This window comes from Culex pipiens, chromosome 3, assembly GCF_016801865.2.
Source record: "Culex pipiens pallens isolate TS chromosome 3, TS_CPP_V2, whole genome shotgun sequence".
Classification (NCBI taxonomy): domain Eukaryota; kingdom Metazoa; phylum Arthropoda; class Insecta; order Diptera; family Culicidae; genus Culex; species Culex pipiens.
Genome location: NC_068939.1, coordinates 6,608,009 through 6,624,476, shown reverse-complemented (window position 1 = coordinate 6,624,476; position 16,468 = coordinate 6,608,009). Strand labels below are relative to the sequence as shown.

The 16,468-nt window shown below is 39.7% G+C and overlaps 3 protein-coding genes across 4 annotated transcripts in view; all 3 read left to right on the top strand.

Annotated features, from left to right (window-relative positions):
• Window positions 1–6,922, top strand: part of LOC120430258 (neurofilament medium polypeptide) — a 93,127-nt gene extending 86,205 nt beyond the window's left edge. The window contains exons 2-8 of one of the 2 annotated variants that reach the window (XM_052711000.1): window positions 2,580–2,690; window positions 2,797–2,893; window positions 2,965–3,123; window positions 4,073–5,321; window positions 5,390–5,601; window positions 5,658–5,782; window positions 5,839–6,922. In XM_052711000.1, coding sequence (XP_052566960.1) covers window positions 2,610–2,690; window positions 2,797–2,893; window positions 2,965–3,123; window positions 4,073–5,321; window positions 5,390–5,601; window positions 5,658–5,782; window positions 5,839–6,042 — 2,127 coding nt within the window. In that variant the 5' untranslated portion in view covers window positions 2,580–2,609 and the 3' untranslated portion in view covers window positions 6,043–6,922. Of the gene's footprint in view, window positions 1–2,579; window positions 2,691–2,796; window positions 2,894–2,964; window positions 3,124–4,072; window positions 5,337–5,389; window positions 5,602–5,657; window positions 5,783–5,838 lie in introns of both variants that reach the window. The other variant, XM_052710999.1, reaches the window with a different exon arrangement.
• A 1,394-nt stretch (window positions 6,923–8,316) lies between these two features.
• On the top strand, window positions 8,317–9,601 carry LOC120430257 (phospholipid scramblase 1-like). Its single transcript, XM_039595342.2, has 5 exons — window positions 8,317–8,529; window positions 8,589–8,648; window positions 8,707–8,847; window positions 8,914–9,446; window positions 9,512–9,601. The coding sequence occupies exons 1-5, from the start codon at window positions 8,367–8,369 to the stop codon at window positions 9,542–9,544; spliced, it is 930 nt and encodes a 309-aa protein (XP_039451276.1). The 5' UTR covers window positions 8,317–8,366; the 3' UTR covers window positions 9,545–9,601.
• A 2,329-nt stretch (window positions 9,602–11,930) lies between these two features.
• LOC128093654 (uncharacterized) lies at window positions 11,931–12,801 on the top strand. The gene is made up of 2 exons (XM_052711231.1): window positions 11,931–12,204; window positions 12,269–12,801. Exons 1-2 carry the CDS (start codon window positions 12,063–12,065, stop codon window positions 12,685–12,687), a joined length of 561 nt encoding a protein of 186 aa, XP_052567191.1. The 5' UTR covers window positions 11,931–12,062; the 3' UTR covers window positions 12,688–12,801.
• The last annotated feature ends 3,667 nt before the right edge of the window (window positions 12,802–16,468 follow it).

Below are 16,468 nucleotides of genomic sequence, written 5' to 3'. Positions count from 1 at the left end.
AAATTTTAGAAGGAAGGTAAAATTAAAATAAACTTCATCGCATAAATTATCTCTAGAGGAGTCAACTAATAAAAGCATTTTTTTTTATCTTGGGATTCCTTGTTTGTCCACGCGCAATTATCTGTGACAATTCAAATTAAAAACAATGTTTCAAAATTATTACTTTCTTAGTGGTACAGGAATAATCTTTGAGTATCAAGTTATTTTCAAAATATTCATGTACAAATAATTTGTTTTGGAGCGATTAAATGATTTTCAATATAAATTTAGTGTTATTTAATTAATTCAGAACCAACGAAAAACTTACAACACTTTGATTCAAGTTACCGAATATTGAAATTTTGTATTTTGTGAGATTTTTAAGCTAAGTCATAAACATGTAATCAAACTGAGATGGAAATCTAAACAATTCATTCACCACTGCGAGGGAGTGAACCTCTACAGAGGAAATCTCACAGTAAAAAAATGTATAAAACTAGAAGGTGTAACATTGAAAGGAGTAATATTACCTCTTAACCTCAATTTAGACTGAAAAAGTTAAGAAACGTTGTAATATTTATAGATTTACACATTTTTAGCGGTACAATAACAAATTTACTGTGTATTTATTCCAAACAACATGTAGGGCGAGAGGGGGTAATATGCACCCCCTATGGGAAATCTGTGATTTCTCAACCATTACAGCATTACTGTGGAAGAATTTTGTTCGATGCTCTATACCAACTATTATTCTTTGTCATCCATGTGAAAAAAGTCTTAAAAAACCACAAAATTGTTCGAAAATATCAAATTTCTAAAAACATTTCTGATTCTTTTCAAACTACCATGCGGGGCAATATGCACCGCATCATTGGGGCAAAATGCACTTTAACAACGGGGCAAAATGCACCGGGTAAAAGCAGTTTTCACTAGTCACCACTAGATGACACCGCTATTTTTACAAAGGAGCTTCAAAGCGGTGCATTTTGCCCCGACTACGCTTTTTGTAGAAAATTTAATTAAAATGGCATTTTTTCTACATTTATCTACATAGTAATGAAGATTATGGCAAAAACTATATATCTCAACACTTACAATATCAATAAATGCTTTTTATATTGTCCAAAAATCATAATGAAAGTTCAATAAAAATTAGATGAAAACACAACATTTTAATGTTTTGCAAATAACTTAAGCTGATTTTATACTACAAAGCTCAATTTTTTCCAAGATGGTTTAGCAATATTAAGCTTCCAATTTCTATGTTTTTTCCCCGGACAATTCTTCCAAATACCGAGAAAAGTAGGGGGTGCATTTTGCCCCAAGGGTGCATATTACCCCCTCTCCCCCTATCAGTAAATGAGTAAACTGTTTTATCGTGAATCACACTTTAATTCATAAATTTATTTAATTTGGACACAAATATTGTTTATTTATGAAAAATGATAAGTCGTCTTTCGACGTTTGACGTAGTGAAATCGAAATTCCGCCCGTTTACCCACCCGAAATTGTTTTTATACTTTTTTTTTACAGATTTTCGTAGAAAGGATTAGCCATCTTTCTTTAAAAAAAATTCTTGCCAAATTTTGAAGGAAAACCTTTTGATGAGGATTCTTTCATTTCTGATCTTTAGTTTATATGAAATGAAAAAATGTTGAATTTTATTAAGCTTTTATCCTTTTTTGTTTTGTTAAAATATATTTTTTTCAATATTTTGTAACGGTTACGGAGAGGAAAAATCAAAATAGAAGTTTATTTTCAAAACATTGAACAAATACTTTCTTAAAACTGATCAGAAAAGATCAAATTGAGGCTACTGTAAGAAATGTTAAGCATTAATTTAATCAAAAATAAGTGTCCTAAATTTGTTTACATTTGGTCTTGCAATGATGATTGATAGATAAATAGTGTCATTATAAGAATAGATATCTGAAGAAAAATTACTAACTAATGCGTTGTAGGAAACTAGCTCTTGCTATTCAAAACGTTTCGACATTATACGGTCTAGTCTCGATTATCTGAAGTTTTGATTATCCGATAAAGCACTTTTTTTTGGTAATTGAAATATCCGAAATCAAAAATATCCAAGGATAATCAGACAGTATTTATTTGCTCTATTTAAAGCAATGTATAAAATTTGAAATAATTTGTGCTTTTAACCCAACTTATCTGAATATACAAATTATTCTGCAAAGAAACTATAAAAATAGCTTCAACCATAATCACCGAAGCATTTCAATCGAATTAATTATTCCGCAGCATTGACAAATTGCGGTGACCTCAAAAAAATAAAGTCCAAACCACAATTAGATCCTCTCGAAAAACTTTATTAATTTGCGTCTTACCGCCATGCCTTCTTCTTCAACTAGAAAAGGAGTACAAAAAGCTCGCAAATTGAGAACGCTTGCCACCGCCACCGATATGTCCTCAAAATTCCTTAAATAGAACCGTAAATACTTTCTGTGTGCGTGTCTGTGAGAGTTTGTGTGTGTGTGTGCTGTGCATTATTGCGAAATTTCCATCCCATTCCATCATGCCCAACCGTTCAGCATCGTTCTAATTCTTTCTGACTTTTCTTTCCTTTTGCTCCTCCATTCCAGGCGGTACCGGAGCTCCTTTCCAACGGAGAAATGGCCCTATTGATCTACGGCTCATTGGCGTTATGCGTAGGTGCGGTTTTGGCCTCGCAACACTCCCCCTACTCCCTGCAGGTTGGTCACCCTGGACTTTCGAAGAAGCTTTAAAGCTCGCTTGAAAAGTTTTCGCCCGGGATGAATTGAAAATGAATTAATTTCTTCACTTTCCTCTTCGTCTCAGTCCGCCGTGGATGCCCTCCATAGGCGCGAGGCTCAGCTGGCATTGCGTGACGAGGTCACCGGAGAACCTCTCGATGAGGAAGGTTACTGGATGGAGCGTAAGTATAACGGGATAAAAATGTGTAGGAAATTTCCACAAAACAATTAAAAACGCATTTTCCCCCGACAGCATCGGACGATCCGCAGCTGCCCTCGTTCCGACCGAACCGACAGCGACTAAACAAGCTTCTGGCCAACTATCTGCGCCGGGACGAGGACCCCGACGAGGGACCGTACGATCCGTACGAGTTGGAAGCTCGCAAGCGGTCCATGTTCCGCGAGCGGGATGGTGAGTACTGAGGAGTCTTTTTTTATCAAAACAAATTTCTTTTTGTATTTCCTTACCCTTGAGATACATTTCGAGTTCAGTAACCTCAAATTAGTCGAATTCAAGTAGTTGCCTGATTTGTTTTCAATATTTCACAACCGCCATATTGGTCGCCATCTTGGTTACAAAGATCACTTTCTTCTACCCCCTGCCATGTAAATCAAGTAGGCCTGGTGCCCGTTGAGAATCGCTGCTTAGAGCATTTTTATGATCATACAAGCCTTACCCGAAAAACTTCGTCTTTTCCTTTTTTCGTTTGTTGACGTTTTTAACTTTTTCCTTGTTCAGCCTCCTATGATCAAAATTAGATTTTACGCAACATTTTCCATACAATCTGCAGATTTTCCGGAATCGGTTCCAGAGTGGCCAAAGTGGAAATTTCTTGGCGTAAGAACCTTCCTTGGGCTTATACGAACCCAACGCAACAAAAAGCACCTTGATCCGACGTTCCGTGTTGAATTGATTCGCGTTCGAACAAAACCGTCCAAATTTTTTATATATATAGAAGATGGATTTGAGCTCAACCCTCTACTCAACGAATCTTACAATAGAATTAATAGAGATATTTGTAAAAAAAAAGCACTAATAGAACTGTTATGATCAGCCATTTTGAAACATTAGATTCTTGCAAAATACGCGGCCACTGATAGAAAAGCTCACGCACGCGACCCCATACATTAACCCTCCATCAAATTTCATTATCAGATATTGAATTGATAGCCCTCACTTCCGTACCCCAAGCAACAATCCCGCATAAATCCGGCCAACGACCGAACAAGTGGCTAACAATCAAAATCACCCTACGTTTTCATGCGCAACGGGGTGGAACACTTTTCTTCTTTTTCTCTTGCTCAAATCCGCTGGAGACTCCAAATTGATGACCCACCACCCCACCTTTCTCTCGTTCCAGCCCTTGCCGATCTGCCCTCCTACCCGTCGACCGTGTTCAGAGAGCGTGAAATGGAGAAGCCATACCGTCCGGACCTGTCCGCGGACTTCTTGAAGGAAATCGACCGCCAGGCGAATCTCGAGCGCGAGGAGAAGTACTTGGACCAGCTGCGTGACCTCTGGGACAAGTACCAGCAGCAGGAAAACGAAATCGAACAGGAGCTGTTCGACGAAGAACGTGCCGCAGCCGCTGTCGGAGAGGAACCGAACCCGTTCTACGAGAAACGCCAGGGCTATCCAACGGTGTCGCAGTCCGAAGCGGCCGCCATGTACTACGGACCTCCGATGGAGGAACGGAAGCGCCAGATGCCGATGCTTCCGTGGCTTCCGGCATCCCGGAAGAAGCGCTTCCCGGTAGCCAAGCGATCCCCAAAGCCGGAATCAACCGCTTCCGGAACGGACGAAAAGGTAGCGAAGGATCTGCAGGCACTGTTCGGTGCACCCGAGGAGAAGAAGAAGCGATCGAGCGATCAACCTGAAGTTGAAAAGCAACAGGAGAAGCAGAACGATACAAAGACACACGAGAAGCGCGATGCTAGTGGAGAGGAACACGAGGAGCACAGCTCGGAAGAACACGAGGACGAGGAGCATGATCACGAACATGATCACGAACACGATCACGATCATGACCACGAGCACGATGAATCCAGCGAGGAGCACGAAGGAGAAGACGACGACAAAAAGAAGCGATCGGTGAAGAAGCGCTCGAACCTGGAGGTAGTGAAGGAAGATCAGATCCTACCCGGTGACATCGGCGAGTTCAAGGCGAAGAAGTCGATCCAGTGGAACAAGTACTTCGGAATGGATCGCAGGAAGAAGAGCGGTCGCGATAGCGGAGTGTACCCGCTGAGCTTCTACAAGAACTACGACGAGGATCGCAAGAAGAAGAACAGCCTGAACCGTGACAAGCTGGACAACATGGACCGCAAGCTGAAGACGATCGAAGATCTGATCCTGGACCAGACCGTCAAGTACACCGGCGATCACGAGGGCGGACTCATCGAGCCGGTCGAGCTGCAGAAGCTAAAGGACAAGGTCGTATCACGACTGGCTACGGCGTACAGCATCGAAAAGATGCGTCGCACGCTGGACAAGTTGAAGGACTCCGTAGGAGACGAGCTGGACCCTCGGAACAACGAAATCGACACCGAGAAGCGCGACGACAAGAAGGAAAAGGCGAAGCGGGTGGCGATCAAGAAGGAAAAGGCCGAGTTCGATCACAGCCAGTAAGTCGAATGGGATAACTAATTCGAACAGCTTCTAATTTGTTCACTTTCAGACACTCACTGGAACCGAGCGCCAAAACAGCGCAGGAAGAGGTGGAGAACGACCTGGAGGAGCTGGACGAGGACAAGAAGAAAAAGAAGAAGAAGCGGGTGACCAAGCGCTTCCAGGACATGTACCCGAAGGGACTGCCGGACTTTGAGGACGAGCTGGGCGCGGGTCATTACGCACCTATCGGTGAGGGCTACGGACAAAGCTTGGCTGTCGGTAAGTAACTCGGAAGGCGCCGTCAATGATCAGTGCTAACGCTCGTTTCATTCCAGAAACTAACGAATGCCCCCTACTGGACGCTTTGGAGCGTAGATGTCGTGGAGTCGATGTCCTGTCCGGTGACATCTACCAGGATCTGCTTCCAGCCTGCGGCGCTCACCAGCTGTGTTACCTTTGCGTAAGTCAAACGTCCCTCAACCCCCTCAAACCATCTAACGCTCATCCTTCCCACAGGGCACTTCCCAGACGGACTGTGACTTCCAGTACCTGCTGGAGGCGGACACTCTGTGCGAGAAGCAGGCCAGCTGCCAGACGGCGGCCCGTTCGGCGCTGACGATCCTCCGCGGGTTTCCGGGACCGCAGCTGGGACCGCGCGAGTGCGCCAAGAATCCGTGCCTGTACCGGGCGATGGTCGAAGTAGGCGTTAGCGGATTGTAAACAGTTTTCGCGTGCGAGCGTTAGCGTTAGCCAAGAGACACAAACCAACACAAACAGCCACAAACGCAAACACACACAGACACACTCACGCTAAGAAGTGCAATGTTCAAACACACAAATTGCATGCGAGTTTTGTTATGGAAATTTTTGTGATTTCTCTTCAGCATTCGTCACCGTCTATGTTAAATATATGACTAATACATGAGAAAAAAGGGTTAATCCACGTTTTTTGGTCGAAGGTGTCATTTTTAAATTGCATATCGAGCAAACTCTAACCCCACAACTCTCTAGTAAGTATATTTGTGAGATACTAGATAATCCTGCTAACAAACAAAGTAAATAAGCGATCTATTGGGAATGGAATTTATACGTCTATGTAGCACATCTATTGATTCCAGTATTGTGAGGCTTTTCGAAAAGCGCGAATTTTGCTTGGTTCAAGTCGTGTTTTGAGAATAACTTCACCCACTTACAAACAAATGGCCACTGTTAACGATGAGATTGTTTTAACCCTAAGTACTGAAACTTACGTTAGTGTCAACCATTGACTTTAAGTTTTTAAATATACACTCATTTTATATTGAAATGTTATTTACATCTTAGATACTAGAGTATAGACAGCAAATGGAAAACTATTTCATCTATTGTAAAACACTTCAACAACGTTTTTAAAACCAAAGAAAAAATCATAAGTGTGGTTTATAACTGTACTATAAAATTAAACAATTGGGTGCAACAGTAATCAGACGTCGGTGTATGTGTAAAAACCTCAAAAAATTATTTACCAGTTCCAGATAGATTCAACCTACAACCAACCCCAAACAGACTCACGAAACTTTACCCTATCAACACTGAAAAAAAAAACACACACACACACAAACCCAAAAAATGATCGAACGAGAAACCAATCTGACAATAAAATTCCAAATGCAGACAACGTTGGACGAAAAGGAAAATACAAACAGATAACGAACGACTGGAAAAAACAAACTCCTAAAAACGAAAAATGTGCAGCTAATTTGAATTGAGGAAGAAAAATAAGGAGGGGAAACAAACCTTAGTTTTAGCTTAAGTTTCAAAGCATGTAAAAGTTACATACACGTTTAAAAAAGAATGATCTGAATATTAACAAACTTTGACAACACTTTGCGGCGCAACTGTAATAATGTCTAGGTGGAAGAAAAATAAAGTCATGTGTTAGTAAAATAATGAAAGAAAAAATAACAAAATGTATCTACACACCTTCACATACTTGAGTTTAAAATAAAAATTAAAGTATAGGTATTACGAAAGGTACAGAAATAACAGAACAAGTGAAACGAATCTATATCTATATACAAAAGAGAGAAAAAAAATACAATGATACCAAATAAAGTCTAAATGATAAATGAAAAAAAAAATAAAGTCAGTATTTGTTGAAATCTACAATCACTCACAAAGAAACAACACTCTAAATTGAAGCGAATGAGTTTTTTACTAAAATAAGGTCGCTGCCAGGTGACGCTTTTTTATGCTTTTGATGACAACAAACCCGTCTCACTCCATCAATAATTGCGGCACAATGTTGGTTTGATAAGAGCTGACGATAAGATAAAAGGTGGGCTCGCTGTGCCTGGTTGAGTGTAAACGTATCTTCTGAAGGTTGATTTTTACTTTTTTTTGCCTCATTAGATTATTTCAAGTCGTACATTTTTCCAACGAGGATCATTGAGTTGGATAAATACGACGAGTGCTGAAAAAATCAAGTTTTGCAACGAGTTGCTTACAAATTTTTTTGCAATTCCGAAAAACGCTTCTTGAATGGAATTTTATGTCAAACATACATATGTTTAGTAAATTCACCGTTCAAAACAAAAAAATATTGAAAAATGTTGCGAAAAGTAGGCCGTTTTGTTTCTCCAGAAGGACAGAAAAATTTGAGAGTTTCACAGCGGAATTGCAAAAATGCATTTTTCATGGAATACTTGATTTGAAGAATTTTTATATGATTTCTGTAAAAAAAATCTACAAAATCAAAGCAATCCGAAAAAAAACTTATTCAAATCAAAATGTTAACAACAAAAATTTCAAAATTATTTTCCAAAAAACACTCACAAAAAAAGCAAGCGACATAGAATTTACGTGTTAAACAAATCTAAACATTACTAATCCAAAAACTTAAAAATTCTTAGTACCAATCACGTCAAATCTAATCCCAACTCTTTCCCCCCTTCGATCCCACGCACTTGCCGCGGACCACTTTGAAACAACCAACTCAGTACCTTCGCGATAAGACCCCCCGCCACACGAACCGCGCGAGCAGGTCGTCCGTGATTCACAAAAAGATGTCGTCCAACGCGAATCATCAAAAGCAGAGCCAGAATCAACAGCAGCAGGATTCCCCTTACTACCATCCGGAACACGATCCCACGTTCGACCTGAGCTGGGACTACGGCTACGACAGCACGGAACTCCGGGTTGCCCCACCGACCACGGTCACGCCAGTTGGTTAGATTTGGTCGGTTTTTGCTGGGTTAAGTGACTAATATCTCGCTCTGCAATTCTAGTGTATTCCGGAGAGAGTCCGATCATTACGGCTCAGCCAAATCGGCAAATTGATGATGGATGTAAGTCGGTTTAAGATTTTGTTCAGTTTTTGAAACCTAATAGGTTTATCCATTCCAGTAAACTTACGGATCATCCCCGAGACTCCGATCCGATCGATCAACAGTCCCTTCCTAACTCCGTTCAACCCTAGATCAGGTCTGGATTTCATGTACGGCCTAGCGTCACTATTCATCGAGCAGACCTACGAGCTCAATGAACGTGAGTACGACCCACTCCAAATAATACCTTTTAAAGTCTTATCAGTCTGGTCTCGTTAACACACAGTGCTATCAGCTGTTTCGTCGGACAATCGCTACACCGTTCGTGGTCCGTCCAACGAAGCCATCTACGGTGCATCGGAGACATCGGTTCCGAGCGATCGCTGCTGGGGCTCGCTACGACCATTCCAACTCTCCCTAGTAGATCGCAACCACCAGGAAGTTCTGCTGTTCAAGAAGAACCTCGGCTGTGGGCTGTTCTGTTGCTTCTGCAAGAATCAATTCCTGGAGATTTGGGCCACCCCAGGGCACCTGATCGGGTGTATCCAGCAGGACTACGGACTCACTTCGCGGGAGATTATCCTCATGAACGGAGACTTGAACACGATGTTCCGCATTCCGATACCGCTGGTGGACGCCATTCGGATGCCCAAGGAGACGCACTTTCGGGTGATGGACCGGGATTTGAGGACACAGAAGGGAACCATCACGAGGGCGTGGAACGTGGGTAGTTCTTCGTACACGAACAATATCTACTTTGCGGAACCGGAGCTGAAGGTGGAGCTGAAAGCTTTGTATTTGGGGGCGGCGTTCTTGTTGGTAAGTATCCAAAAAATGCTATAGGTGGTTTGATTTGAAAATGATTATTTAAAATTTTATTCTAGGAATACATTTACTTTCAATCGAAATGCTGTTGATATTCTTAAATTAAATAAATACAAATTTTCTAACAAAATAAGATTTTCATTCATATCGAATCATCATTTTAAACCATAAAACCAAACAAATGGTTTCTTGAGTAATTCACTAGAATTTTACAACATTTTTTACAGATTTTTAATTTTGTGTTTTTATTTGGATGAAGATTTGTCCATGCATTCACTATGTTAACAGAAGCCATTTTGCATCATAAGTTTTTTGTCAATTCAAGTGTTCATTGTTCGTTCATACAATTGTGAAATCTTGAGTTGGAATTTCTGATCGATTTGGTGTCTTCGGCAAAGTTGTAGATAACAATTATTACTGTTCAGAAAAAAAGTTACACTTAAAAAAATTCCCATCTTTATACATAACTTATTTTAACTTAAAGTTGAATACTTAAAATCCGTATTTTTTTTTATTTTCGATTCGATCGCATAAATGTCACATATGCATTTTAATCGCTTTTGAGTTATTGATGCAGTTTGGTTCAAAATCGTGTGCCCTTTCAGAAAAGTCTACAACATCTAGTACTTTGTTTTAGAAATCAGGAGAAAATCAGTTTTTTTTCGTGAAAACTTAATACGTAGCCTTATGTGTGGGACAAACTTGCCTAATGTTTTTTTCTCAACTTGCTGTTTTTGCATATGGGACATTTATGCGAATATGGGCAGCATACAGCCTCTCAAATTAAAACAACTATAATTTTGTAGTTTTCTAAGTATTACCAAACTGCACTTATCCCGATTTTTAATGTCAAAAATAATTTATTCGTGAAATTTTATGATCTCTTTGAAATCAATATTTTTAAATTATAAACTCAAGATTAACTTTCCAAAAGGTTTTATTCTGCTTTTCGTGATACCGACTTTAAAAAAATGCGTGCAGTTTGGAATAACACTTAGAAAAACTTCAACCTTTTTTTAATTCATCATCCCGGTACGAGAATCGAACTCACGACTCAATCTTCAATGGTTCTAGACGAATTTATAGGAAATTTTCTCAGCTTATTGAAAAACAGACGTGGCACATTACTGAAAAAAATGTGTTAAGTACTTTTCGATTGCAAACTATATTTACTTAAAAATATGATGTAAAATGCATTTTTTTTTCAAGGATTTACTATCATTCTAAAATAATAACTCGGCGTAATTTGGTACACGAAATATTTAAAATCTAAAAATACCGATTTTGGGAACACATCTTTCAAAGATAAAAAATGAGTAAATTTTTCTGAGAGTGTTAAAAAATTTACCTGAATAGTTCTATCCAATACCTAAAACTTTGCCGAAGACACCAAAGCGATCAGTTTTTTTTTTTGCCAAAATACATATTTTCGAATTTTTACAAACCACTTTTGTATGGATAGCTGTCTTATATAAGGCTTTCTAGGCCTAAAGAAAAAAAAACATAATTTAACTAAAAATGACTAGAAGTCGCTAGAAGTCGCCTGGCAAAAAACTTTTGCTAGAAAGAGATGGCAAATCTGATGCAAACAAACCCGCAGCTGCCATGTAAACATACTTTGAATATGTTGGTAAGTTTCTGACTAGAAAGCCTTATGGGCAAATTGATGCAAATAAGCTTCTTTAGTCATAGGGAAACCCCACAAAGTTTTACCCAAATCAAAAAGTGGCAAAAATTAAAATATCATGATATCGTCGATTTTTTCACTGGAAAAACGCGGATGAGTTGTCTTGGGTTCGATACTTGCCCAAACCATACTTCATTAAAAAGGAGAACCAAAAATTCCAACCCATTGCTAAAACAATAAGACATGTTCAAAAACAGAAAAAACGTGCACAAAAACCATCGTTCAAGAGTTCTATTGAACAAAGTGTGCTCCTTGGGTAATGATTACCCATTAGGGTGCCCAGAATATGGGACTTTTTCTCAAAATTTCGCCCCAAGAGCTGAATCATGTTCCTTGAGCTATTTTAGGACTCTGGGCCAAATATAAGCAAAATCGGTTCACATTTACCCGTTGATACTCAAAGGTGAAGTTTGTTTGGGAAAAATCGAAAAAATGTATCGAAAACTCAATTTTCTTACGGTATGGTCTGCACGGTGCGCTTCTTTTATCACAATAATCCCAAAAGTGAGATTCTCATTTTAAATGTAATGCTCTACAACTTTGTAGAACATACCAAAGCTGTAAAACTCGATCCTGAAAAGTTATTAGCGATTAAAAAAAGGCTCGTGTATCAATGAGTTAATCTCATCCAATTTCGCTCAAAATTTGCACAGATGCTTGAAATAACTCAAAAACCCGTTTTTCGCTTGTAGAGCAGGGGGTGGAAGGGTCATTTTTTCTGGGCACCCTATTACTCATACAATTGGACCACCTAGCCCAAACCAGATACCTGCTACGGATGTAACAAATTCCGTTAGGTTCCATTTAGCATTCCATTGCTAATCGACAAAGCTTCCGGAACGCGGTATAAATAATCACATTCGACAGTCAGTCCAGCTTTTATTCGTCGTAGTACCGTTCACCACAAAACACCCCACATCACCATGATCAATCGAACGATCGCGATCGTGATGTTCGTTGGCATCCTCCAAGTTACATCAGCCACTCAAAATCCAACGAGTCACAACCGGACAACGGATTTGGAAACCTCTCGACAATCACCGGAAACGCCATATTTTGATGCTGGTAAGGTATGACTTTCAAAAAATTTATCATTTTCAAAAATAATCAACTTTTACATCATTTGTAGTGGTCTACCCCCACGCCTGGAGTTGGGCCCTGACGGCGCTGGTTCTGGTCGTGTTCAAGAGTTTCGGCCTGTTTGTGGCGTTCGCAATGTGGGCCTACTGGGAGCAGCGGATCCGGGGCAAGCCCTCGTTTGGTCGAAGTGGCCAACTGGACGACTGGATGGACCTGGCGGTGCGATATCTGGCCGACGGACAGTCGGAATACTGCCGGAAGCGGTTGGCGTGTGAGGTGGGCGAGTACACGAGGAATTTTCCGCTGGTGGGACGGGTTGACCTGGGCGGAGTTTGGAGCAAAAGTGAAGAAGAGTGTTCGGGATTTGCTGATAGGAGTGGTTCGTGTTCGTTGACGATAGGGGATTTCTTTTTAAGGAAGATTGGGTGGACTAGTGATCAAAGAGGTGTAAGTGATGATATAAACTAGATTATCACAATAAGTTATTTTTATGTAATATTTATTTGCATATTGAGAAAGCACCAACAAATTAAATAATTGCTCAAATGTAAATTTAAAGTACAAGTTGGGTCAAAACAGTGATTTATAATAAAAATAATCAAAAAGGCGAAATTTCAAATAGTTTAACGTCTAATTACTATACGAAATTTGTAAACAAAAAATCGATTTGTTATGGTTTGTAAGAGTTACGATTTTTGTTCCCTTTCAGGCCTGATTTTTTTTTGAAAATATTTTTTGAAATAATGATGGGAAAATTATTCATACGAAAATTATAGGCTAGTTTTTAAAACTTTGATTTTTGGGTTCGTTTTTTTTCGATTTTTGGGCCATATATGGCACATCAGGCCTGAAAGGGTTAAAGGAAAATCCTATAAATCAGCTATACTATCAGTGCACTTAAGGACGAGTCATTAGAACGCTGAAAAATATCTTTAAATTTTATATAAAGACTAATTTCGAACCTCTTCACAGATGCTTAGGCAATCAAAAAAAGTTTCAAATTTTACGTTTGCTCAAATTTGTATTTATGACCTTTTTACAACTTTTTTCAAATCAAAAGTGTTCCAATTTGGCTCAAATTTGGAGTGGGGGTTCTTTGGCCCAAATAAGTAGACACGTATTTTTTTTGTTTGGTGATTAGGGTTGTCCTATCCGAAAAAGAGTGATCCAGAAAATTGCGTTTTTCGTCGATTTTCGCAAAAACCACATTTTTTAAAAATCATATCTCCGGATCGGCTGAACCAATTTTGGAGCGCCACAATTCAAAAGAAAGGTTATTAGTTGAGCTTTTAAGGAAAAATATGTTTTGGTCCAAAAAAAACTAGCTGAATATTTGAAAAGGTCCTATGAAAATTTCATTTGCCGATTTTACCTGATTCCTTGTAATATTTTACATAAGGGTAATTCTCTACCAACTCACACGAAATCGGAAAAAGTTGCCCTGACCCCTCTTCGATTTGCGTGAAACTATGTCCTAAGGGGTAACTTTTGTCCCTAATCACGAATCCGAGGTCCGTTTTTTGATATCTTGAGACGGAGGGGTGGTACGACCCCTTCCATTTTTGAACATGCGAAAAAAGAGGTGTTTTTCAATAATTTGCAGCCTGAAACGGTGATGAGATAGAAATTTGGTGTCCAAGGGACTTTTATGTAAAATTAGACGCCCGATTTGATGGCGTACTCAGAATTCCGAAAAAACGTATTTTTCATCGAAAAAAACACTAAAAAAGTTTTAAAAATTCTCCCATTTTCCGTTATTCGACTGTAACAAATTTTGGAACATGTCATTTTATGGGAAATTTAATGTTCTTTTCGAATCCACATTGACCCAGAAGGGTCATTTTTTCATTTAGAACAAAATTTTTCATTTTAAAATTTCGTGTTTTTTCTAACTTTGCAGGGTTATTTTTTAGAGTGTAACAATGTTCTACAAAGTTGAAGAGCAGACAATTACAAAAATTTTGATTTATAAACATAAGGGGTTTGCTTATAATTATCACGAGTTATCGCGATCTTACGAAAAAAAGTTTTGAAAAAGTTACTTTTTGCGTTTCTCTTTGTTTCGTCGTCCGTATCCGTCGCGGGTGACCATGAACGGCCATGATCGATGACGACCAACTTTTTCAAAACTTTTTTTTCGTAAAATCGCGATAACTCGTGATGTTTATAAGCAAACCCCTAATGTCTATGTATCAAATTTTTTGTAATTGTCTGCTCTCCAACTTTGTAGAACATTGTAACACTCTAAAAAATAACCCTGCAAAGTTAAAAAAAACACGAAATTTTAAAATGAAAAATTTTGTTCTAAATGAAAAAATGACCCTTCTGGGTCAATGTAGATTAAAAAAGTACATTAAATTTCCTATAAAATGACATGTTCCAAAATTTTTTACAGTCGAGTAACGGAAAATGGGAGAATTTTTAAAACCTTTTTAGTGTTTTTTTCGATGAAAAATACGTTTTTTCGGAATTCTGAGTATGCCATCAAATCGGTCGTCTAATTTTACATAAAAGTCCCTTTGACACCAAATTTCTATCTCATCACCGTTTCAGGCTGCAAATTATTGAAAAACACCTCTTTTTTCGCATGTTCAAAAATGGAAGGGGTCGTACCGCCCCTCCGTCACGAGATATCAAAAAACGGACCTCGGATTCGTGATCAGGGACAAAAGTTACCCCTTAGGACAAAGTTTCACGCAAATCGAAGAGGGGTCGGGGCAACTGCTGTGTGAGTTGGCGGAGTATTACCCATAACATATCAAAAAATTGCGAATATCCATTAACACGTTATGGAGGTATGATTTTTTTTTAACATAAAAACTGTGTTTTAGACGCACCGCGCGCAAAAACGGGAAAATGACGAAAACGGGTAAAAATCAACTTTTTTCACTAAAACTGCGATAACTTGAAAATTTCAGCAATGACCTATACATGTTTGGGTACCTAAATTTTCGTAATTGAAAGACGCAACTACGGATCTAATTATTTGGGCCAAAGAACCCCCACTCCAAATTTGAGCCAAATCGTAGCACTTTTGATTTGGAGACTTCCTGTTTGACGTGGAATGGCTGATATAAATCTATTACCAATTCTTCTTCTTACTTCAAAGTTTCATTTCGTACTTCTAAACAATTTCAATACAGTTTTATTGCTTTTACTTACCTCCATCTTATTACCATTATTAAGATTTGAATAAGTTTTTTTTAATTATTTTTAAGTTTTTATTAGAAAAGAAATAAATATTACAGATCTAAATTTTAGTATTATCGTTTAGTTCCTTATTCTAAAATATCGTTTCCTTTTATTGAAATATTTCTTCTGCGGAGCTTCCGTCGTCGTCGTCGTGATCGTCTCAGCTTCCGTTGTCTCATTGTCCTGAGTCGCAATCCCAACTTCCTCTTCCGGAACATTTGCATTTCCATTCCCAATAACATCCTCATAATCCAGCAGCGGATCCACCTGGGTCGTAATCACGTTGAACGACATCGACGGACCACCGTGCTTACACTTGCTGTAGATCTTGGCACACTCGCCAAAGTCCTTCGCCACCTTGTCGTTCTCGCCACGGTACTTGCGGAAGATATCCCCTCCAAACAACTGCATCGCCATCTGTAGCATCGGATCGGCCCGAGCCCGGACATCGACCTCACAGACGAACCGTTTGCGGCAATCCTGCGAGTGAACGCCGAGGAAGCTGAACGCAAAGTCCGTGATCATGTCCGTCCAGTAGAGCGGGTCTTCGGTGTAATCCGCTGCCCGCTTTGTGCGAGGGAACGGAGACGAGGGATCTGCGATCGATTCGGAACGATCCCACGGGTGATGTGAGTAGATCGGCGGTGGGGACTCTCGGATGATGATCGGAGCGCAGCCGCCGCCCTTTTTGGCGAAACCTCGGAAGAACGCCCAGATTGCGAAACCTCCGAGTAGGATCGATCCCTTTACGATCGCTAGTACGAAGGCTGCGATGCCCCAGCCCCAGCCCCAACCCCATCCCCAACCACCCCAGCCGCCCCATGGCCACCCTGAAAAGAAATGATCAAGGGTTAGTTGCAAGATCGAAGGTGAGTGATCACATTGTACTTACATCTGTTGAAGGTGTTGGTGGCAACTATCTGTCGACCTTCACCGTGGTTCGCCGTACTGCTCTTCTGAATAGTTTGAAGTGCAGTCTCTGCCAACGCTGCACTGGACACTGCCGCAATCACCAACAATACCGCAACCAGCGCTCTGAACGACGCCATTTTGTATT